Here is a 24,019-nt window from a genome sequence, read left to right as displayed (position 1 = left end):
CACATATGGTCATGTTGACCTCCCTCCCCCTTCCAAAATAGCCAATGATAGGCCTGGAGGGGGTTAGAACGGGAGGGGCCCCAGGTGGGCGTGTCCACAGCTCTGCTTCCCCGCCGTATTCTGCATGGTCACGCCACTTCTGGGGTTTCTCAAAGGCTGAAGGGGTTTCTGGGGTTTCTTAACAGTAAAAAAAAATTGAGAAAGGCTGGTCTATCAGGCGGAACCATTGAGACTGTAGTTGCAATACTGCACAGACTCCGACGCTTCGGTTTAAATGTTATTCTTAACCTGCTTAATGCCCAATATATACACCTGTATTTTCATTTTAATCTATTCTCTTGATTTATGACCACCGCAGATATGGCTTTCGGCAAGCCACGGACAGAGCGCCACGAATTCCCTTGCTTTGCACCCCTGCTTTCCTCCCCAGCAGAGAGCCCAATCGGCCTCCGTGGTTCTCCTCCCCTCCGCCTCATCCCCACAACATCTTGCCTGACCACCTCCAGCACCAACACTCTGCCCCACAGGAACATCACTCGGCCAGCGAGGCACACCGTACTCACGTAGGAGATGTCCATGCACAACACCGGCAGCTTGTGTCCGTACAGAGACAGGAAAAACTGGAAGGCAAAAGGTGCGGCAGGGAGGGAGGGAGGGAGGGAGGGAGGGAGGGAGAGATCTGTCAGTTCAATATAAAAAGGAAGCGCAGAAGCGATCCTTCCATCGTCAAAACCCGTTGCCCTCCAGAAACCACACAGGACCCATTTCCGCACTCAATTGCTTTTGTTGAAAGAACACGGGAACTTTCTATGAAAACCTGCATGGCAACAGCTGAGAAGCAACAGGCTTGCAGATGGTCCTGAATGCCCAAAGGTAACCACCGCTGAAGAGAGAGTGAATGAACCGTCCCCAGGTCACCTCAAACAGAAGAAGAGCTGGTAATTTGGACTGTGCTTTTCACTACCCAAAGGAGTCCCAAAGCGGTTTACAACTGCCTCCCCCTCCTCTCCCCACAACAGACAACCTGGGAGGTAGGGGAGGCTGGGAGAGCTCTGAGGGAACTGTGGCAAGGCCCACATGTGTCCCAGGGGAGCTTAGACTCACCTTCCCTTCCTCTCCCCACCTCTCCTCTCCAACCTGTGAGGTAAGGGAGGCTGAGAGATCTCTGGGATTGGCCCAAGGTCACCCACCAGGCCTCATGTGTCTCGGAGGGGTGAGGCTGAGAGAGCACTGAGAGACCTGGGACTGACCCAAGGTCACTTGGTGGGCTGCATGTGGAGGAGAGGGGAATCAAACCTGGTTCTCCAGATTAGAGGCCACTACACTGAACCTCTAAAGCAAGTGAGGCAGCACAGAAAGAGAGCCATTCCACACAGGGAAGAGGCCTGATCCAGCAAGGCTTTCCTTACGTTTGTATGAAGGCCTTGGCCTCTATGCCCTGTAGTTGGCTCTCGAGACGCACTGGTTGGCCCCTGTGTGAGACGGGGTGCTGGACTAGGTAGACCACTGCTCTAATCCAGCTGGGCTCTCCTGACGTTCCTCAACACACTAAGCTGCCTTAGACAGAAGCAGGCCATTGGCTCATTGCAGTCAATATTAGCAGCAACTCTCCAGAGCAGGGGTAGTCAAACTGCGGCCCTCGCTGGCAACGGCTCATGGGAATTGTAGTCCATGGACCTCTGGAGGGCCGCAGTTTGACGACCCCTGCTCCAGAGTCCTTCGCAGGGGTCCTTCGCCTTACTCACTACCTGATACGTTTCACTGCAGAAGCTAGGGGTTGAACCTGGGCCCTTTGGCGGGACAAGCGTCCGAGTTGACGTCGGCTACCTTGAGTGTGTCAGTGTAGAATATCTTCACGGTGCAGTCCAGCAAGGCAACAGCGAGAAGTTTCTGGTTGGGGCTGTACCGGACACAGAGGACGTCTTCCTCCAGCTGCAAGACACGCGTTTGCTTGACAGACAGCCTAGAGGGCAGGACGGAGAAGAAGGGCTGGCGTTTTGTATCCTGATTTTTACTTCCTGTAAAGTTCTCTTAGGGCTGTTCTCGTGGAGTGATTCTCTCAGATCTCTCTGAGCCTCACCTCCCTCACAGGGCGTCTGTTGTGGGGAGAGGAAAAGGAAGGCGACCGTCAGCCGTTTTGAGACCCTTTGGGCAGTGGAAAGCGAGGGATGAAAAACCAGCTCCTCTCCTTCTCACCTCCAAGGAACCCCAAAGCAGCTGACAATCGCCTTATTTTCCTCTCCCCTCAACGGACACCCTGCGAGGTAGGGGAGGCTGAGAGAGCTCTGAGAGACCTGGGATTAGCTCAAGGTCAGCCAGACAGCCATGCTATGGCAGTGCAGGCTGGCAATGATTCAAGATTCTGCTTAGTCTTAAGGCAAGAAGCCTCCAAAAGGAAATGCCGGATGCCTCAGCAAGGCCCTTCTCCTTCACCACAGCCTCCCTATCTGCACTGTGGAACCCAGCACCAGCTGGCACTCCACTGCCCCTCCCAGCTGGCCCTTTGTGATGTCATTTCCTGTTCTCCTCAGAGCACTTCCAATCAGAGGGCCCAATGAGACAGGAAGGCCAAGAACATCCTCAGTTGCTACAGACTGTTGCTCTGGGCTAAGAAATAGAGCCCAAAATACAGACATACGTTAAAGTTCAGAGCTGGGAACATACGGTCTGAGAACATGTGGGCACTGGTGTTTATCCTGCTTTGCTCCCCAGTTTGGATTCAAAGCAGCCTTCTGAACACTGTACTCCCCTCTTTTATTTTTAGAGCCTCTTGTGACGCAGAGTGGTAAGGCAACAGACATGCAGTCTGAAAGCTCTGCCCATGAGGCTGGGAGTTCAAGGTTGACTCAGCCTTCCATCCTTACGAGGTTGGTAAAATGAGGACCCAGCTTGCTGGGGGGTAAACGGTAATGACCGGGGAAGGCACTGGCAAGGCCACCCCGTATTGAGTCTGCCATGAAAACACTAGAGGGCGTCACCCCAAGGGTCAGACATGACTCAGTGCTTGCACAGGGAATACCTTTACCTTTACCTTTATTTTTCCACAACTGCCCTATGAAAGAAGCCAGGCTGAGAGGTTCTGATAGGCCCATGGTCACCCAAGTGAGTTTCCTATTGGGAATATGCAAAACCTGCGGTGTGAATGATACCCATACAGGGGTATCCTCACAGAGGATACTGTGAGCTGCAGTGTGCATGACATCCTATGGGGGCATCAGAAGATATGCAAGAGCTGAACTGTGCACGATATCCTGCAGGGGGCATCAGACAATACGTGGGAGCTGCAGTGTGCACCATATCCTACAAGGAGTGCCAGGTAGAGCTGCAGTATATATGATATCCTATAGGGGGAGGCAGAGGATACGCGAGATCTGCACTATGCATGATAACCTACAGGGGGGGCATTGATGAAGATATTTCACTAGAATATATAGATCAGGAACTTCCTGGTATTTTTCAAATCATTTCCTCCTATGTCCTGATTGTTTTAGTTGGAACAAACAGACAGAATGAAGACAGTTAGGGCTCACTCTCCCACCTCTCTTTGTTTCTCTTCTTCATAAAACTATTTCATTCTTTTAAGAGTTTGGTGCTCTGCTCTCTTGCATATTTAAATTCTGCCAACACTTGCAAGTCAGAAATGGGGTTTCGAGCCTTAGTTGCCCAGAGTCCCATTCAGCCAGTCTTTCCACTACCCCACACTGGCGGGGTACTGATGTATAAACAATAGCACAACAAGGAGCACTGCCCGTCCAATCCACTCGCCTACAGATTTCACTGGAGGACTTGAAACGAAAAAGAAAGTGAGGTTCAGGTGCTGGCGAATAATACAGAACCAGCCAGTGATGTGACACAGTAGCAACCACATGCCATGTTAGAAAAATAAATAAATAAAGACAGTGGGACCGTGAAGGGATTTGATTCTCAGAAACTCGAGCTGTCTACAGCCTATGATCTTCCCTTCATTTCCATGGAGCCCCAGTAAAAATGTTAGTTTAATACAAACGCAAGCAGTAAAAAAAATATATATATACAGGGGTGAGGACAGGACACCACGCAAAACATATAAACTAGTAAAATTGGCATTTAAGAGACAGACGTTAAGGGATCCCTAAGATTGATTTTGCATATTCTTCCATCTAGTCGAAAAGGAAAAAGCGCATGTTGTGATACCTCCTGTGCTTATGACATTGCCAACACAGGGGGAAAACACCTTCCTGCCCCACATCATGTGTTTGGCTGTTCGGCACTGTTAAAGACGGGATAGCCCGTCCCTTCCCTTGGGGCAATATCCCAGCTCTCCCCGGATGCAGCATATTCCACCTTCTTCTTTTAAGGGAGCAGAGTCTGAAGTTTCTTCATAGTGGATGAGTATATATATGTATATACAGCACACGTATTCATATTAAGAAAGCTGAAGCTAAGTTTAATATACATGTAGATTTCTTCAAGTTAACTTCACAACAATAGAAAAGCCACCCCCCCCCAGGAGAGAGGCAGAGAGAGAAGAAGGGCAGTTCAGCTGCAGAGGGGAGGGGCTGATTCCGGAGGGGAGGGGCTGATTCCGGAGCAGAGCTTTCAGGCCCCCTCCCTCCTGCAATCCCTGAGACTCCAATTAGGCTCCAGAGATTCCCCTACAGGCACTGGCTGGCCAAGGCCCCTAGTGGTGTGCTCAAAAGCTTCTGTGCTCTCTAACACCACACTGACATCCTCACCTCTTCTGGAGGGTCTTCTCGTCCTTCACCAGCTCAAACTCCCAGAACTTGACACATTTATCTGCGCCGCCCGTCACGAAGCCGCGCTGAAGGAGAACAAGGCTGACATTGAAGCTAAGCCTACGGGAGAAAGCTACAATCGAGCACACAAAATCTGCTCAAGATCCCCAGGCCCAGAGAAGTCAAGCTGGCCTCCAGCAGGAGCCAGGGCTTTCTCCGCCCTGGGGTTGGCCAGGTAGAACGCTCCCTCCAGTGAGATTTGGGGATGGAGCCCAGGGAGCATAGGGGCCTCAGTGGAGTACAATGCAGAATCCCCCTCTGAAGCAGCCATTTTCTTTGGATCTTGATTGCTTGGAGATTAGATGTAATAATGGGGAATCTCCAAGTACCACCCAGAGGTTGGCTGCCCTAAACAGGGATAGGGAGTTTGGGTGGCTGAATCCAGTTTGGGAAAGCCCTGGGGGTGGAGCCCGGAGAAGACAGCGACCTCAGCAAGGTACAATGCCCTAGAGCAGGGGTAGTCAACCTGTGGTCCTCCAGGTGTTCATGGACTGCAATCCCCATGAGCCCCTGCCAGCAAACGCTGGCAGGGGCTCATGGGAATTGTAGTCCATGAACATCTGGAGGACCACGGGTTGACTACCCCTGCCCTAGAGTCCACCCCCCAGAGCAGCCATTTTCTCCAGGGGAACTGATCCCTGGAGTCTGGAGATAAGCTGTAATTTCAGGGGATCCCCAGGTCCCACCTGGAGGCTGGCATCCTTACCACCAGCAGTACCACAAATCCACACAAGAGCCGCCGCCTTGGACAAAACAGGTTGCAACACATACGGAGGACCGTCCTCCTGAAAAGTGGACCCAGCTCCCTAGTCCCGAAAGAGCAATTCAAAGACAACAGGAGGTGGTGCTACCTGATCCGAAGAGAGCGAGATGGACCAGAGTGCTCCGTCGTGGGCCTCGAGGGTTTCCAACGCAGTGCCCGAAGCCAGGTCAAAGAGCTGCAGCTTCCCAGCCTATGGTGAGCGATACAGGGCAGGTGTTCATCTCAAGGCCACACTCACGAGCCATTCCTTCGTTCCTAATATTGGTTCCTTCTCTCTCTCTCCCCCCCCCCATCCCTCCCCCATCCCCTGCATTTTATATCCCCTGCACTTGTTGTTGTTAGGTGCGAAGTCGTGTCCAACCCATCGCGACCCCATGGACATTGATCCACCAGGCCTTCCTGTCCTCTCCCATTCCCTGGAGTCCATTTCAGTTCGCACCGACTGCTTCAGTGACTCCATCCAGCCACCTCATTCTCTGTCGTCCCCTTCTTCTTTTGCCCTCAATTGCTCCCAGCATTAGGCTCTTCTCCAGGGAGTCCTTCCTTCTCATGAGGTGGTGAAAGTATTTGAGTTCCATCTTCAGGATCTGGCCTTCTAAAGAGCAGTCAGGGCTGATGTCCCCTAGGACTGACCGGTTTGTTCGCCTTGCAGTCCAAGGGACTCACAAGAGTCTTCTCCAGCACTAGAGTTCAAAAGCCTCAATTCTTTGACGCTCGGCCTTCCTTATGGTCCATCTTTCACAGCCATACATTGCAACTGGGAAGACCATAGCCTTGACTAGACTTTTGTTGGCATCCCCTGCACTATGGGAAACTAAAGGAAGAAGTTTAGGCAGGTGGGGGAGAGGAGGTGAGACTGGTTTTAATTTGCATTTTAAACAGTGTTTTTATGACTGCATTTTATAGCTGTGAACTGCCCTGAGCTCGCTTGCAGGGAGGGGAGGTATAGAAATCTAATAACTAAATAAAATTAATAAACGCACTTTCAAAACATACAAAGCCTATCATGTAGATACAGCTTGTTCTTATCCCTACAAAAGCCTTGTAAGGTATTAAAGAGAGACGTCGGGGAGTGGGAGGAACCAGTTTTCCATCTAATCATGCCTTGGTGAGAGTTTATTCAAACGGGGGACTCACCCCGCTCCCTGCGCAAGCCGTCTCTCAGCATTGAAACAAAAGGGCAGCACAGAAACAAAGAAGAGGAACTGTTTTTTTTTTTATACCCCATTTTTCACTACCGGAAGGAGCCCCAAAGCGGCTTACAAATCTCTTTCCCTCCCTCTCCCTTGTCAGGCAGATGGGGCTGAGAGAGCCCTGAGAGAACTGCTCTGAAAAGACAGCCCCAAGACCACCCAGCTGGCTGCATGTAGAGGAGGAATGGGGAATCAAACCCGGCTCGCCAAATTAGAGGTTGCGGCTCTTGAACCACAACACTGCGCTGACAACACCAAACTTAAAAGAAAGATGCCAGAGTGATTTCACGGATAGTTCTGGGTAGTATTGCAACAGTCTTCACCAGGGCGATCACGCAACACAGAGGTGGTGAGTTGCAAGGACAGAATGCTCTGCCTGACCCAGGCCCAAGTCCCAGAATGGAGCGCCAGGGCAAGAGCTGGGGAGGCCAGGGAGTGAAGACCCTTCAAACCATTGAGGCCCAAGGGGTGAAAGACCCTTCAAATCAGAGAGGTCTTGCGGCTAGGTCTTCGGAAGGGACAGGAACTCACCTTGGTTCCCACAATGACCTGGCGATCTCCCGGGACAAAGAGTGAGCAGAGAGCGTAATCACACGTCATGGTCCGGATGCACTGCAAGGTAGACCTGCAGGGAGAAGAAGAGCTGGTTGTTTGTACTGCACTTTTCACTCCCTGAGTCTCAAAGTGATTTACAATCGCCCACCCTTCTTCTCCCCACACCTTATGAGGGAGGTGGGGCTGAGAGAGCTCTAAGAGAACTGTAACTAGGTCACCCAGTAGGTTTCATGTCTCAGAGGGGCTTAGAACTACCTAACTTTCCTCTCCTCACAACAGGCACCCTGTGAGGTAGGTGGGACTGAGAGCTCTGGGAGAACTGTGACTGACCCACGGTCACCCAGCAGGCCTCATGTGTCTCAGAGCGGCTTAGAATCACCTACGTTTCTCACTCCACAACAGTAACCCTGTGAAGGAGATGAGCTGAGAGAGCTCTGGGACTGGTCCAAGGTCACCCAGCTGACTGCATGTGGAGGAGGTGGGAATCAAGCCCGGTTATCCAGACTGGAGGCAGTCGCTCTTAGCCCCTACGCCATGCTGACTCCCACACCAAGGAGGCAGGGTGCCAGGCCATCCCCCCTCCAAACAGCAGCCATGTTCAGCCCTGTGTAGCGTTTGAGATCTGGTGGGATTAAGGCGTGTCTCAACTATCCAGGTCTAATAAGACCTGTTGCAGAGAAGGAACCTCAAGGACAATGTATACTGTAATCCTCCAGGCCAGACTGGCCAGGGATTCTGCGTTTTGTTTTGTTTTTTTTTGGGGGGGAGCATCATCTGGGCATAGAATTGGAGTCATGATTCTATTATTAGAGTAGAGGGGAAATGCATGCGTGGGGGGCAGAAAATCAGTTTAGGTAGTGAGATAACCCGGGGAGGGGATGTTTTGAACGTGTGAATGTATTCAAGTTCAGAAATCACATTGGAATCTTGCCTTGAAGCTTCTCAGTTTCTTCCTTGCAATGCCTTTCCCATCTTCTGACTGGGATAGAAGGACTCCGAGATTGCTATTTCAAACCCATATCCGGTGGAGGGAGCTTTGACTCTCAAAAGCGCATTCCCTGACAATATTGCTGGTCTCTAAGATGACTCTGGCCTAAAAGAGGACAGTTTGCGTCCAGTAGTTCCTTAAAGACCTACGCGATTTCCAGTGTTACAATGATTGGAGACTTGCCAAGTTTTCGGCTGTACTTCAAGAGTACGGTCCATGAATAAAGTCACTAAAAATTAAGAAAAACTGGGAAGTTTGTGGCAGTGTGGTTATCCGCAGGGTGCCAAGACCCTGGCTTCAAACCCTATGAAGATAACCAGTAAAAATGGAAAGCTTTCTTCCAAAGTCAAAACAGCAGCTGGACTCACGCCACAAGCCGCGCTGCTTGTGAACGTTTATTGCATTTCCCTTTGCTGAAGGTCCCAGGTTCGATCCCCGGCAGCTCAGTTAAAGGCACCAGGTGTTGAGTGATGTGAAAGATCCTAAGCCCCAGGGAGCAGCTGCCAGCCTGAGCAGGTAATGCTGAAGACCTTCTGACTCAGTACTGGGCTGCATCAGGAGTCCCGCAAGAAGAACTTCTCACCTGTTCCAAATCTTAACGGACTCGGCAGATGCAGAAAGAATGGCTATGTTGTCCGAGCTGAACGCCAGCGTCCGGACGTCGCTGCGGTGCCCGCCGATGGTGATCTTGGACGTCCGGGCGACTTGGGAGGGCTGTTGGGATGGGTTCAAGGTGTACGTCTCGACGAGGTTGTTTTGGAGCATGAGGGCTGCTTTCAGCTCCCCTCTGGGGCTAAGGATCAAGTCAAAAGACCTGCTCAAACAAGAAGCAATGACGGCAGAGGGTAAGCGGCATGCGGACTCAATGCCACACAAACGGGTCAACTGGGGGATTGAACGGGCACAGGGGATCGTAACAGTTCAAACAGACACAAAAAGGTTTGTCTCCCCCTGTGCAGTTTGGTTCTCCATGGACTCTCTTGGGATAAGTTATCAGGGGCCAAGGGTGAGGAACCTGTTCAGGGAACAATGATCTTACTGATCCCTCTTGATCCCAAAGGTTTATATTACCAGGAGTCTCAAAAGTGGCTTACAGTCGCCTTCCCTTCCTTTCCTCACAACAGACACCCTGAGGTAGGTGAGGTTATAAGAGCTCTGAAAGAACTGTGAGTGGCCCAAGGTCACCCACCAGCTGCATGTGAAGGAGGGGTAGGGAATCAAACCTGGTTAGAGGCTGCTGTTCTTAACCACTACTCCAAACCCATAATTTGGCTTGGGTTAATTTCTGGAGTTGAAAAATCTGGACTCTGCTCACACTCACACACACACACACAAACCCCTTTAAAATCCTTGGCTAATGCAACTGGGTTCTCCAGCCCACTCCTCCCTGCCCCTGGAGATCTCAGAAGCACCTCAAGAATCACACCAGTTCTGTATTTGAAATTCAAGGTGCAGTCTGACCAAAACAGCAGGAGGGAAGCATCCCACTGTTACCCAGGCAACGATCAGCCTGGGGTTTGTAGCCTTGACCCAAGGCCTCTTCTCTGACACAGGAATAACTTGTGCTACAAAGGAAGCGCTAAATGTGAATCCAACAAGTAGGCAACTAGTCAGGATTTGGGAGGAGAGAGGGCATCAAGGAGAAAAATAACTTGCATGCCAAGGGAAATACCAATCACCACTTTGGATTGAGAAGTGAATTTCTTCCTGGATAGAGTGGCCAGGGATTCTAGTTTGGGGGAGAGGGCATCATATGGACATAGAATTGGGGTCACTGTGGGTGGGCAGGTAGTTGTGAATTTCCTGCATTCTGCAGAGGGTTGGACTAGATGACCCTGGAGATCCCTTCCAACTCTGTCATTATATGACAACAGCAGCAGCTAATTTTATTTATGGTTATTCAGACCAAAATTTAAAACATACATTTCCAATGTCGGGAGGACACAGAAAAATATCTGGGTAGAAAAAACTTATTTAGATGATCAAATATGTAATACCTAATGGTGGTGATAACACAACCATTAAAACGGTCTTTCCCGGAACACTGACTCGTTACAGAATTCAGTTTCGATGGAGGGAGATACTTTCTGTCCTATATATAAACTATGCAATTTAATAACTCAATGGGCTAAGAGAGGCGGTCTCCAACCTGGAGAACCGGGTTTGATTCCCCGCTCCTCCGCCACCTGCAGCCAGTGGCTCTGGGCGCCCATCGAAGATAAAGGGTGGATGTAACGGAGGACAGATGGGCAGGGCCCGTGTCGGCATCCATCGGGGCTGGGCACTCACTTGATTTTCGCAGAAGCTTTTAGGTTCACAAGGCGTACGATCTTGTCTTGCAAGCTGCACTCCGAGCCACCATCAGCTTCTTCCCCCTCTTCCTCCTCCTCGTTGGATCTTTGCCTAGGAGAGGCAGGGGGGGGGGAATTAAACCACAATCCATACCAGGAACCAGAAGACAAAAATATGTATAACGTGCACCCTAGACCAAATTCATGCCTGTTCTGGAGTCCTGAGCTCTGTGGCCTCCCACGAGCCTCTTTTCAGAACTCCAGAAAGCTGGCAGGGAGAATAAACAGAGGGATGCCCCTCTTTTCTCCTCTCTATTTCCCATCTTCCAAGATCCACCAGCAGCTATTGGCCACAAGGTATAGCTGGAACACTCTGTCTGGGGCAGCGATGATCTGTCTTCTTGGGACTTGGGAGGGGCAACAGGAGGGGCTCTGGAGTTCAGGCCCTGCTGCTGGACCTTCTAACCACAGCTGGGTTTCGGCCACCACGGGACACAGAGCATTGGACTCGATGGGCTACTGACCTGATCCAATATGGCTTCTCTTATGTTCTTAAGAGCAGAGGTCCATCTGTATTTATTAGCCACAAGGTATCGATGGAACATTTCATCTGGGGCAGTAATGCTCTGTATCCTTGGGGCTTGGGGGCCCAGTGGGATGGCTTCTGGAGTTCTGGCCCCATTGCTTTACCTCTTGATTACACCTGGGCTTTCGCCACTGTGTGGCATGGAGTCTTGGACTGCGTAGGCCACTGGCCTGATCCAACAGGGCTTCACTTATGTTCTTATTACAATGTCCAAACCCCTTTCAGTGAGCCCAAGTGCTTCCCTTGCCCACTCTACACTCTCCCCTTCTCTCCTGCTAGACTCCCTCATCTGGTAAAACCTGCTGCCAAGTCACAGGCTGGTCTGTATCTATAGTACATACTCCCTCCCTAACACTCATAAAAGCTTTGTGTCAAGGGAGGCACGGAGATGAAGGGGCTGGTGGTACAATACAGGCCAGACACTGATGTTTTCAAGCAGCTGTGCTATACCGTCAAAGCAAGCAAGGAGAAGAGCTGGGTTTTTGTACCCTGCTCTTTACTAACCAAAGGAATCTCAAATCGGTTTACAATTGCCTACCCTTTCTCTCCCCAAAGAGACACCCCGGAAGTTAGAGGAGGCTAAAAGAATTCAGTGAGCTGGCATGAAGGGGGTGGGTGTGATGGCAGCTTTGGGCCCTCCCTCTGATGACCTTATTGATGGCACCCAGAAGCAAGGTGAGGGGCAATTCCAGCTGGATCTGGGTATGGCAGAGAGATCCCTGGCTGTTTCTTTCGCTGTCAGGCATAGATGTGTCCATTTGCGAACACCGGGATCACCACTCACAGGTTCTCACACTGGCCATGAATCATGGAGAAGGTCTGGCAGCCCACTCATGCGGATAAAGCCTTTCACACTTCCTTGAAATATAAGAACAGGGCAAACTGCTCAATAAACACTTACTTGGCCTTTTTCCTTGCTTTCTTCATTTTCTTCTCCATTTTTTTATGGAGCTCCTCCTCACTAAGAACGTAGAATACTTCCAGGATGGAGTCCGTTCCCTTGAAAGAGACAGAGAGTCCGTTGCCATGTTAAGAACCTAAGAGAAGCCCTTTTGGATCAGGTCAATGGCCCGCCTAGTCCAACAATCGGTGTCACATGGTGGACAAAACCCAGGTGCCATCAAGAGGTTCAGCAGTGGGGCCAGAACTTCAGAAGCCCATCACCTCTGGGCCTCCACAAGTGCCATGAATACAGAGCATCACTGCCACTGACAGAGTGTTCCATCTGTGCCTTGTGGCTAATACCCACTGATGGACCCCTGCTCTTCAGAACATAAAATAAGCCATGTTGGATCAGGCCAGTGGCCCATCCAGTCCAACACCCTGGGTCACACAGTGGCCAAAATCCAGGTGTCATCAGGAGGTCCACCGGCAAAGGCCAGAATTCCAGGAGCCCTTCCACTGTTGCCCCACAAGCATTTGAACACATGGCATCAATGTCCTCTGCTCCAGATGTTTATCCAATCCCCTCTGTCTATGCCTGGAGCCACCCCCGCTTCTTGCGCAGTGAGTTCCACACGTTATCTCAGCAGGACTGCAATGAAGGCCCCAGTCCACAGGGACCGCCAATGGCAGGCAACTTACATGGCAAGCGAGAATCCGGCCCGTCCGATCCGTGGTGAGAGTCACAACCCGGTCCCTTCCTTCCCGCATAATGGAGCCAGCCTTTGTGCAGCTCAGGATGTGCTAAGAACAGGGGTGGGAGACAGATTGGTTAACAATTTAGGGCTAAGCATTTCAAGTAAACTAGCCGGACAATCTGGCCAAACAAGCAGAACAGCACCATAGCCTAGGAAACGGGGCATCCAAGAAGCACCATCAATGGTTTCTTTCAACAGCACTTCCAAGCACTCTGGGTCAATGTCCCGGATGTTTCAAATGTGCTTGGTCACAAACAAACAGGAGCAAGACACGACTGCAGTCCCGTAGCCTATGAAAGGGGCCATGGGGCCATGTGGAAGGGTCCCCATTAGGCTTGTGCACCAGGGACCCGATCCAGACCGATTTGGCTTTGGCGCCCATTAAAGTCAATGGCGCCATTGACTTTAATGGGAATTCCGGTGTTCCCGCCTTTCCTGGGGCCTAGAGTGGGTGGGGGTTCCAGTTACAGCCTCCAAACTTTCAGAGTGGCTCTGGGAGGCTTTTCCCTAAACCCCTTCCAAATTTCACAACACTTGGTCATGGGATTCATATCCAGGGGTCCAAAAGAGGGCACCCCCTAGGCTGGCTTTGTAGACTGGCTGCATAGCACCAGCTGCCACTACAGTTCTAGAATCTTCACCATGTGACTGAGGGCAGCCATTTTGTGGCTGGCTCCGCCTCTTGTGGCAGCCATTTTGTGGCTGTCCCCACTAGGTTTTAAAAGTTTGGGGACCCCTGAGCTACAGAGACAGTCTTCCTCCCAACAGACCCTGCTGCTTCAGGAACTCAGAACTGAACAGAGACATTGAAAGAAAGGCCTTCGCTTCCTGACTTGACAATGCCTAAAGGGCACACCTTCCCCTGCAACAGAGTTCGCTGCTGAAGAACGGGAGAAATAGACCAGGTTCATTTCCTTTGCGTGAAGAAGGGGAGCTGCCAGAGACTTTGAGAGCTCCTGAACTTGAAGCAGGCGGTGTATTTGTCCAAGACAAGCTAGACCAGGGGTAGTCAAACTGCGGCCCTCCAGATATCCATGGACTACAATTCCCATGAGCCCCTGCCAACGAATGCTGGCAGGGGCTCATGAGAATTGTAGTCTATGGACATCTGGAGGGCTGCAGTTTGACTACCCCTGAGCTAGACATTCCCTCCTGGGCAACATGAATAAGTATTCTTCTGTGAGTGGTCGTTTTGATAAGCCCAGGTAAACTGGAAGCATGGGAACCTGGCTGAGGATCACGTCAGAGGATCTTCTATGTTGGACACCTTTTTAAAAACTTAATTTTAAGCATATTTTGGAAGAGAACATGAATGCTATGTAGGCAAGAATGCACAGGGGACAAGTACCTCCTCTTCGGTCTCATCCTGCTCTTCTGCCTTATCCGTCTCAGAAGCTTCTTCGAATCTCCCCGAAGGCCCCTTACTTCGCTTGGTCTGGGGCTCATTAGGGTCTAGGCCCTGTTTACAATACCAGGAAAAAAAGGAAGAGAAGTCAAACAGAACACGGAACTTTCCATCGTCCCTCCTGCAAACTCGTCCAAGGGGTTGGATGGAATCATTCCCCCAATACAGACAGGCAGAGCCAACCTACAAGCCCAGCAGCTGTCCAAGACATCAGCAAAAAACCTCTGGAGTTTCGCACTGCGGCCACCTGGCAGGAGGGGACCAAGAGGTGCTTGGCCCATTAAACAGATCAAGCAGCCATAAAGGCTGTGGCCAAATATTTCACACCAAATTATGGCTGTCAGCATCCTCATTAGGCCGTCAGTATCCCCCTGCAAGGCAAAAAACCCCCAAGACTCATCTAAAGGGGGCCATTGGCACTGCGGGGGAGGAATGCCAACAGGGACCTGGCTGGTGGGAGAGAACTCCCAGCCCTGGCATTCTCTGGGCAATGTGTGGGTCGGCATGGCAACTGGGGGCGTGGCTGAGCTAGGCGTCAGTTAAACGGATGGCCTGACATTGCTCCGCCTCTTTTCCCCCTCAGGGCGCTTGAAGACGCGAAATCCGCATATTTACTTTAGGCCAGCTGGTGTATATGGGGGGTGGGGTGTATAAGGTAAAGGTATCCCCTGTGCAAGCACCGAGTCATGTCTGACCCTTGGGGTGACGCCCTCTAGCATTTTCATGGCAGACTCAATACGGGGTGGTTTGCCAGTGCCTTCCCCAGTCATTACCCTTTACCCCCCAGCAAGCTGGGTACTCATTTTACCGACTTCGGAAGGATGGAAGGCTGAGTCAACCTTGAACCACCTGCTGGGATTGAACTCCCAGCCTCATGGGCAGAGCTTTCAGACTGCATGTCTGCTGCCTTACCACTCTGCGCCACAAGAGGCTCACGTATTTATTTTTTAAGAATGTTAAAAACAATAAACTGCGGTGGTATGCCCTCTTCTCAAGAAACCATCTCTGGACCCGCATGACCCTGCAAGTTACTGCCCAGTAGCGCACTTAGCGTTCCCGGGTAAGGTGGTGGAAAGGGCTGCGGCGGACCAGCTCCTAGCGTTCCTGGAAGATACTTTGGCCCTCGATCCATACCAGTCTGCCTTCCGTCCTGGCCACGGGGTTGAGATGATGTTGGTCTCCTTGTTGGATGACCTCCGTCGCCAGCTTGAACGAGATGGCTCTGATGTGCTAGTTATTTTAGATCTGTCTGCCACGTTTGACGTGGTCGATCATGAACTGCTAGCGAGCCGTCGCGCCGGTACGGGGATAGGGGGTACAGCCTTGTGCTGGATACTCTCCTTCCTCCAAAACCGGATTCAGAGGGTAGCTGTGGGAGAGGAATTATCGGGCCCTTACTGGCTCTCTTGTGGGGTCCCACAGGGCTCGGTGCTCTCTCCCACATCATTCAACATCTTTATGCGCTCTCTGGCTCAACTGGTGCGGAGTTATGGGCTGGGTTGCCATCAGTATGCTGATGATACCCAGCTCTTTCTCCTCATGGATGGCCGCCCGGACACTCCCCCGGAACCATTCGCCAGATGTTTGGAAGCCGTGGCTGGATGGCTTGAGCAGAGTCGCCTGAAACTCAACCCCTCCAAGACGGAGGTCCTGTGGTTGGGCCGTAGGGGAGCAGACCAGGAAGCGTGCTTGCCCTCTCTGGCCGGGACGCAACTTCAGATCACGTCTCAGGCCAGAAATTTGGGGGTGACAATTGATGCCTCACTAACACTCAAGGCACAGGTCAAGCAGGTAGCTGGCCAGGCATTTTTCCATGCAACAGTCACCTCCAGGTTAGATTTCTTTAACTCACTCTACACTGGCCTGCCTTTGGGCTTGACCTGGAAACTGCAACTGGTACAAAATGTGGCTGCTAGGGTCCTCACGGCTACACCTTGGAGGGCCCATATCCAGCCAGTGCTGAGGCAGCTGCACTGGTTACCGGTTATATTCCGGATCAGGTTCAAGGTTTTGACCTTCAAGGCCATCTGTGGTCTGGGCCCAGTGTATATGAGGGGCCACCTATCACCCTATGCCCCCTGCAGGGCCTTACGCTCTGCGGGGGCTAACCTATTGGTCATTTCCAGCCCCAAGGAAGCTCGCCTGGCCTCGACCAGGGCCAGGGTCTTTTCGGTCCGGGCCCCGACCTGGTGGAATGAGCTCCCAGAAAAGCTGCAGGTCCTGCGGGAACTTTCAATGTTCCGCAGGGCCTGCAAGATGGAGCTCTTCCGCCAGCTCTATGGTTGAGGCCGGGCAGCAAGAGAGATGCACCCCCCCTAACAAATGCGGCGGTTGCGCGTGCCATCAGCCCCCCCCTTTCCCCCCTTCTTTTTAGTGGGGTTATGGAAATTGGGTTAGTTGCATGAACCTGGCTGCCATTCTTGTCTTGCCTTGTTGTGATTGCTGTACTGTGTTTTATAGTTCTTGTTACTGTTTTTAGGGGATTGATTTTATGTGACCTGCCTCAAGCCTCCGGGGGGAGGCGGGATATAAATTAAATGATGATGATGATCATCATCATCATCAATAGTCTCACATGTAAAATCAATAAAACAATGAAGAAGATGAAGAGGAGGGGGAGAAGTTTTCACTAGTTGGGACAATCATCTCCCCTTCCTCTCCCCCACAACAGACACCTTCTGAGGTGGATGGGTCTGAGAGAGCTCTGATAGAACTGCACTGTGAGAACGGCTCTATCAGGACTGTGACTGGCCCAGAGTCACTCAGCTGTCTGCATGTGGAGGAGTGGGGAATCCGACTTGGTTTGTCGGATTAGAAGCTGCCGCTCTTAACTGCTACACTAAGCTCGCCTTGGGCTGGGGTTAACACAAAGCCACCGGTTTTCTAGTCCACCATTAGGAGCAGAAGGCAAACGCGGGAGGACAAAAGCACACGAGCTCTTACTTCCTGGAATTGGTTGATGCTCCAGGCTCTCAGCTCGCTGTCCGCAGACCCCGTGAGAAGCAGCCTCCCGTCTGCAACTAAGGCCAGTCCCCACACCTGAACAAGGAGAAAAGGTACAAGCCTTTAAGTTAGACTCCCTCCACCCCAGCAACAATAACTAAGGTAGGGGTGGCCAAACTGTGGCTCTCCAGATGTCCATGGACTACAATTTCCATGAGCCCCATGCTGGCAGGAGCTCATGGGAATTGTAGTCCATGGATATCTGGTAAGCCAGAGTTTGGCCACCCCCGGATGGGGGGGGGGGGGATGGTCTTTCTTGTTTTTGTTAGATGAAGACTTGGTTTTCTTATACCCCAGTTTTCACTGTCCAAAGGTATCCCAAAGTAGCTAATCCCTTTCTCCTTCCTCCCCCCACAACAGACACCCTGTGAAGTAAGTGAGCCTGGGAGAGCTCAAAGGGAACTGCTCTGAGAGAACTGCAACTGGCCCAAGGTCACCCATGGCTGGCATTTGGAGAAGTGGGAAATCAAGCCCAGTTCTCTGCCGCTATTAACCACCATGTCCTTATATTAACAACAGGATTTAAGGATCCCCATACTGTGGAGCTCAGGACGATCGGGGGGGGGGGAGATCTTTGACAGGTCACCTGTAGCTCTTCTGGGAACTATACCCCAATGTGGCACCTGGTCCGTCTGCAGCAGGTCAAAGAGGCTTTCTTGAGAACATCCCTGCTGGATCAGACCAATGGTCCATCTAGTCCAGCATCCTGTCCCACCCAGGGGCCAACCAGTTCCTCTGGAGGGCCAACCGCAGGGCATCCGTCACCATGGCTACTAACCATGGATAGACCTCGCCTCCAGGAATCTATCTAATCCCCTTTTTAAGCTGTCTGAGTCCGTGGCCATCACGGCATCCTCCACCACCAAATTGCACATCTGAATCACTCCCTCTGTAGCGGCTCCTTTTGTCCCGCCTGAACCGACCCCTCCCATCGGCTTCCCTGGAGGCCCTCAGAGTCTAGTATTTCGGGAGCAGGAGAAAAAATTCTCTCAGCCCACCCCATGCCGTAACTTCATGTCACCTGGCTTTCCTGCCTAAATCCACCACGCCAACTCCAGTTTAATGTATCGACACTAGGGTTGCATGCTTCAGCGATCACGGCCACTTCGGCCGAAGCGCACAACCCTAATCGACACTTTCGGACATTGTCCTGCTCCTTCTTTTACATAGCTCGCAACGCCGGGCAAAGAATGCCCATCCACGTTATCTGTTCTTTCTCAGTATTTTATTTATTTATTTGTTTGTTTGTTTACTTACTTATTTATTTGGACTTTGAACCGGCCACTCCCAGACAAACTGGCTCGTGGCGGCTCACAATTATATATATAAAACATAAAAACCCATAAAATACAGCATAAACAGATCAAAATAACACAGATGGTGATCACACAATCCCAGATTAGGCCCTTTGATTTACCTCGGTTCGGTGGCCAACCAGCGTTTTGAAGCAGTGCTGTGTACTCAGATCCCACCATTTCACTAGAGTGTCCTTTGCACTGGGAAAGGGAGGGAAAAATCACATAGCAGATGGTAAGCACAATGTCCTCTGAATTAATCTAAATTCATTTAGTCGAATGGGGGCTGAGTAGCCCAGTTGTTACCTGCCACTGAGCAGGGAAAGCAAGCAACATACGTGGCTGGAGCCATGTAAATCAGTCTTTCCTTAAGCTACCTAGAACCTTGTCAGAAAACAGGAGAGCTAGAAGCATTTGGAGAGATACCCTTCGAGGACACTGCGCCAGGGTGCCCCTTCCCTTTTCCAGCCACATACTATTTGTATGTGGAAGAGCAGAGATGGTCAACTTATCGGAGCTTCCACCGTCAAGGAAGAATTGAGGATCACGCCCACATTCCTGACTGATTTCATTGTTGTCAGTTGAGCTATGTGCAGGCTGGAAGATGCGCTTCCTGCACCGTTTACGCACTGGGAACTTCACTGCCGCAGCTCCCATGCAGGAGCACAAATCGGGGGCGGATGAGGTGCACCGGGCCAAATGTTCCCCCGTGTGGGTGCAGGAAGAGGTGGGGCAACCTGCTACGACTAAAACTCCAGCCTGCAGCCTGGCATGAAACCTCCAGTGTGTAAATGGTCCTGGTCTGACCCTTTCCCACCTATCCAAAGGTTTCCCCCCTATCTTCAAGAGGTTCAGCTTTATGCAACTCTGCTGAAACCATTCCGCTATGAACTGACCTACCAGAGTAAAATTACAAATTTCTTGAAGTAACTCAGCTTCTCCAATCAGGACCTGAATACCATTTAGAAGCCTGGCCTGCAGGGTCTGAACTGAGCCCCTTTACCTGGAAACCAGTATATTCTTCTCCTTCAGGAAGAGCACCTGCGTAACAGCATCCTTGTGGCCCTTCAGTCTATACAAGCCGCTCTCGTTGATCACGTCCCAAACTATGACGTCCGTGTCCTGGGTGCAAAAGGCAGGATGTGAAGTCAGCCAATGAGATTCAGAACGGGCAAGACAGTTCTCTGAACAAGCCCTCAGGACTAACAAACAGCATTCCCTGTGACACAAAACGATCACATGCACTGGCCAGATGGGACTTAGAAGAGGTTCAGGAAATGAAACATATCAGACTGAAGTTGACAATAACTCCAAGATTGTTAGAGACATAAAAAGAAAGAGGAAAGTCCCCCCTTCTAAGCTTTTAATTGTTTGTAATAATTTGAGACCAAGTAGGCAGCTTTGGTATATAATACTATTCTGCAACAAGTGTTAATATTATAGATCTCTTGCTGAGCATTTTAAGACTTCACAGATGTCCTATTTAAGTATTTCTCAATCTGGGTGTCTGGACCCCTTTGGGGATCGAACGACCCTTTCACAGGGGTCACGGCAGGACAAGCAGGAGAGAGAGGGATGCATCCACACAACAGCCTTGTGGGGTAGTTTGAGATAGAGCGTTCATCTGTCTGGAGCAGCAGAAAAGAGCGAGATCAGCATGGTGGGACAAGAAGCAGAACTGAACTGAGAAACCCCGGGGGGGGGGGGGACAATTTATATACAATTCTGAACAATGGATCTTCGGTTTAATTTCTGTGAAAGAACCCTTGCATAATTTTATGGTTCGGGGTCATCACAACACGAGGAACTGTATTAAAGGGTCGCGGCATTAGGAAGGTTGAGAACGACTGTTCTTACACTACTTTTGCTTTGCTTTTTTTGTTGTTAAACTTTTATCTCAAATTTCAATAAACAATTAATTATAAAATGGTTCCGACAAATTCACAGAGATTCTCCAGTTCCCCCGAGACTTCTCACCTTGGACCCCGAAGCCAGGCTGCCTCCCAACTCGTCATATTTCAAGGTGGTAACGGCGGCTTTATGCCCATTGAAAGTGACGCTGCCTTCCCCGCTAAGGAGACTGAACACACGGATGGCTCCGTCTTCATATCCCACGGCCAAATGAAGCCCATCGGGGGATGGGCAGAGAGCAGTCACTTCCTGCTTGAGGCCCTGGAGGACGAGAACCTGCAACGGAGGATACAAGAGACTTGGAGTGGCTCATGTAGAAGAGATGAGAGAGGCCTCTTCGGGTGACACAGAAACACAGTTACCAGGACATAGAACAGCCGAGTTTTTGTACCCAGCCTTTTTACTACCCGAAGGAGTCTCAGAGCAGTTGACAATCGCCTACCCTTCCTCTCCCCACAACAGACGCCCTATTAGGTAGGTGAGGCTGAGAGAGCTCTGAGAGAACTGGGGATGGACCAAGTTCACCCAGCTGGCTGCACGTGGAAGAGGAGGGTGGAATCAAACCCAGCTCTCCAGATCAGAGGCTGCTGCTCTTCAACCACTATGCCACGCTGGTTCTCAAGGACCTAAACAATAAGCGTGCAGTTTTAGTATGATGATTGACTGCTGCGAACAAGAGACAGCAAGCTGGCAACCTGGGCAAGATTCAACTTTCTTGTTTTATAGGATAAAATGGAGAAAAGGCAGGGTCGAATTCCGAAAGGAACTTCTTAATTCACTTTACCCATAGCAGAAGGAGAGTTGGTTCTTATATGCCAGTTTTCTCTACCCAAAGGAGGCTCAAAGTGGCTTACAATCACCTTCCCTTTCCTCTCCCCACAACAGACATCCTGTGAGGGAGGTGAAGCTGAGAGAGCCCTGATATTACTGCAGAAGAAGAAGAGTTGGTTTTTATATGCCACTTTTCTCTACCCAAAGGAGTCTCAAAGTGGCTTACAATCACCTTCCCTTTCCTCTCCCCACAACAGACATCCTGTGAGGGAGGTGAAGCTGAGAGAGCCCTGATATTACTGCAGAAGAAGAAGAGTTGGTTTTTATATGCCACTTTTCTCTACCCGAAGGAGTCTCAAAGTGGCTTACAGTCGCCTTCCCATTCCTCTCCCCACAACAGACACCCTGTGGGGTGGGTGAGGCAGAGAGAGCCCTGATATCACTGCTCAATCAGAACAGTTTTATCAGTGCCGTGGCGAGCCCAAGGTCACCCAGCTGGCTGCATGTGGGAGAGTGCAGAATCAATCCCAGCATGCCAGGTTAGAAGTCCACACTCCTTACCACCACACCAAACAGGTCCTGCTTGTCACCTACATCCTCCTTATCCCATGAATAACTGTCAATCCAGACTGTCAGCAGAGGCCAGCTCTAGATGCCCCCACCAGCAGTTAGGTAGGCAGCAGCCAGAGATGTGGCATCCAAACAAGACTCCCCCCTCCCTACAGAGGAGGGGCTTGGTCTACTCCTGCCCAGTAATGGTGACCAGCAGATGCCAACAAGCCCTTCTTTGTACCATCTGTTGCCATCACAGCTGTTGCCATCACATATTTCGAACCCAATAGCACAGCACGCTTCCCCAGACAACAAAATGGGAGTCATCAGGCCACATATAGGAGGAGGAAGTTGGTTGTTTCATTCTCTGCTTCATACATGTATCTTAAAAGGCACTGCTCTGTTAGCTGAACTGTCTTCTCGGGAGGCTGAGAGCTACTCACCTTCTCTCCTTTCCGGGTATCCCAGATGAAAACATGCTCACACGCTGGCACTGCCACGTAACGGCCTTTCTCGCCCCGCAGAGTCACGAAGGCAAGATTTCCTTTTTGGCTGGCGACCACTCCGAAGAGGGCAGTGCCCGCGTAGCGCAGGTACTGCTTGGTGAGACCCATGGAGGGTACTGCCAGACCCTTGCAGGATCTAACCTGTACAAAGGAGAGTTAATTTTGAAAGGCCACAAGAAATAGCAAAAAGTGTCATGATCAGCTTTGCTGGTAATCTCCCTCACTTGCAAAGAGGCTGAACAAAGTTTGAGTCCAGTGGCACTTTTAAGAGGAAGAGCTGTTTTTTTGCATCCTACTTTTTACTACCCGTAGGAGCCTCAGAGCAACTGCCTGTCCTTCCTCTCCCCACAGCAGACATCCTGTGAGGTAGGTGAAGCTCAGAGAGTGAAGCTCATCCAGATCGTTGCATGTGGAGAAGTGGGAAATAAAATCCAGCTTCACATTTTTGAGAAACCAACAGACATCTCCCAGAGAGTGCAGCAGCCCCCACTATGAACCCGAAGCAAGTGGCATTACAACATGCACAGCCTTTGCATAAGGAGGTGACATTTCAGGCTGAGACCACCCTCTTCTCTATTGCACCCTCTAATTCTCCCTACAATTCTAAGCAAGTCACATGAGTAACCATCAGGACACATTTTGCCTGAGCCACAGGCGTACGCAGTGAAGAAACAAGACCCACTAATGGAAGACATGGAATATTCTTCTGAGATCTTGGTTTCCAAAATTAAAAAAAGAAAGCCATGTAAAGGGAGCCATTAGGGGAGGATGACCTGTGACCCACTTTCATGGGAATCTAAACCATAGAATGGGAGAACTCTTTTAACTGAGGATGCCAGAGACAGAATCTGGGACCTTCTGCATATCAACCAGGTGCTCTACCAGCTGAAACCGCCAATCATTCAGCATCTGACTGGCATTAGGTGACATATTGGCACTAATCTACCTGGCCAGTAGGGTAGGAACACTTGCAGAGATTCCTAGTAAAAAATAAATCAATCCACTCAGAACAAGTGAGGACTTGGACCAACTTGTTATTGTTTCAGAAAGACTGACCCCTGTTTATAACATATCCCCCCTCCCACCCTTCTACAGCTTGCAGCTCATAGTAGATATCTACCTGCTACATATGTGCCCTGCATGCATCTGACAGTTTACAAAAGCAACAATACTTTTATCCAAGGTAGAAGCTTTAGTGTGCAAACACACTTCTTCAGATATCATGGAAAAGAATGTCCTCAGCCAAGCATATGGTAAAGAAAGCGTCTCGGGGGGTGGGGGGGTGTTACCTGCCAGAAAAGTTTAGCTGGAGTTCAGAGGCACAATTAACTGAGCACTTATAGCTGATATAGGATGAAAGCAGTTATCACAACCTTGCAAATTATGCACCTGAACCCTGGCTAAACCTTGCTATTAAACCTCCTCACCCCCCACTTATATACTCCACTAAGCAAATCCTGTTCCATTATATCAGATAAAGTGTGCTCTTATGCCACTGACTTTGGCCCCGTGTTTATAAGACACGCCTTCATGAACCACACTTTTTTAAATCGCCTAGTCGCCTCAATAGCCCTTCATGAAGGCAGCAAGGTGGGGGATAAATAAAGAAGAACACAGAATAAATAATCTTTCAGATGGCTCAACTTACCAACACCGACACGCGCCTTCCACGAGACTTAAACCAGCAACAGAACCACAGGACAGGAACCGGAAGTGTCTCTCCACGTATTCCTAGAGCGCCACTTCCGGCACGGGATGCGCTTCTAGGGAGCGGGAGGCGAGCGC

At 50.6% G+C, this 24,019-nt stretch overlaps 1 protein-coding gene across 2 annotated transcripts in view; it reads right to left on the bottom strand.

Annotated features, from left to right (window-relative positions):
* Nucleotides 1-24,014, bottom strand: part of WDR3 (WD repeat domain 3) — a 37,521-nt gene extending 13,507 nt beyond the window's left edge. Inside the window, exons 1-16 of one of the 2 annotated variants that reach the window (XM_077345893.1) lie at nucleotides 23,883-24,014; nucleotides 22,172-22,375; nucleotides 20,472-20,681; nucleotides 19,498-19,616; nucleotides 18,617-18,695; nucleotides 17,140-17,235; nucleotides 14,140-14,250; nucleotides 12,736-12,837; nucleotides 12,053-12,150; nucleotides 10,564-10,677; nucleotides 8,858-9,067; nucleotides 7,263-7,356; nucleotides 5,627-5,728; nucleotides 4,716-4,801; nucleotides 1,828-1,963; nucleotides 564-620 (exon numbers count right to left, since the gene is read on the bottom strand). In XM_077345893.1, coding sequence (XP_077202008.1) covers nucleotides 564-620; nucleotides 1,828-1,963; nucleotides 4,716-4,801; nucleotides 5,627-5,728; nucleotides 7,263-7,356; nucleotides 8,858-9,067; nucleotides 10,564-10,677; nucleotides 12,053-12,150; nucleotides 12,736-12,837; nucleotides 14,140-14,250; nucleotides 17,140-17,235; nucleotides 18,617-18,695; nucleotides 19,498-19,616; nucleotides 20,472-20,681; nucleotides 22,172-22,342 — 1,785 coding nt within the window. In that variant the 5' untranslated portion in view covers nucleotides 22,343-22,375; nucleotides 23,883-24,014. Of the gene's footprint in view, nucleotides 1-563; nucleotides 621-1,827; nucleotides 1,964-4,715; nucleotides 4,802-5,626; nucleotides 5,729-7,262; nucleotides 7,357-8,857; nucleotides 9,089-10,563; nucleotides 10,678-12,052; nucleotides 12,151-12,735; nucleotides 12,838-14,139; nucleotides 14,251-17,139; nucleotides 17,236-18,616; nucleotides 18,696-19,497; nucleotides 19,617-20,471; nucleotides 20,682-22,171; nucleotides 22,376-23,882 lie in introns of both variants that reach the window. The other variant, XM_077345892.1, reaches the window with a different exon arrangement.
* Between the last annotated feature and the right edge of the window lie 5 nt (nucleotides 24,015-24,019).

Source organism: Paroedura picta, chromosome 7 (assembly GCF_049243985.1).
Source record: "Paroedura picta isolate Pp20150507F chromosome 7, Ppicta_v3.0, whole genome shotgun sequence".
Lineage (NCBI taxonomy): Eukaryota > Metazoa > Chordata > Lepidosauria > Squamata > Gekkonidae > Paroedura > Paroedura picta.
Note: the sequence above shows the minus strand (reverse complement) of the source record. Positions and strands in the feature narration are given on the sequence as shown.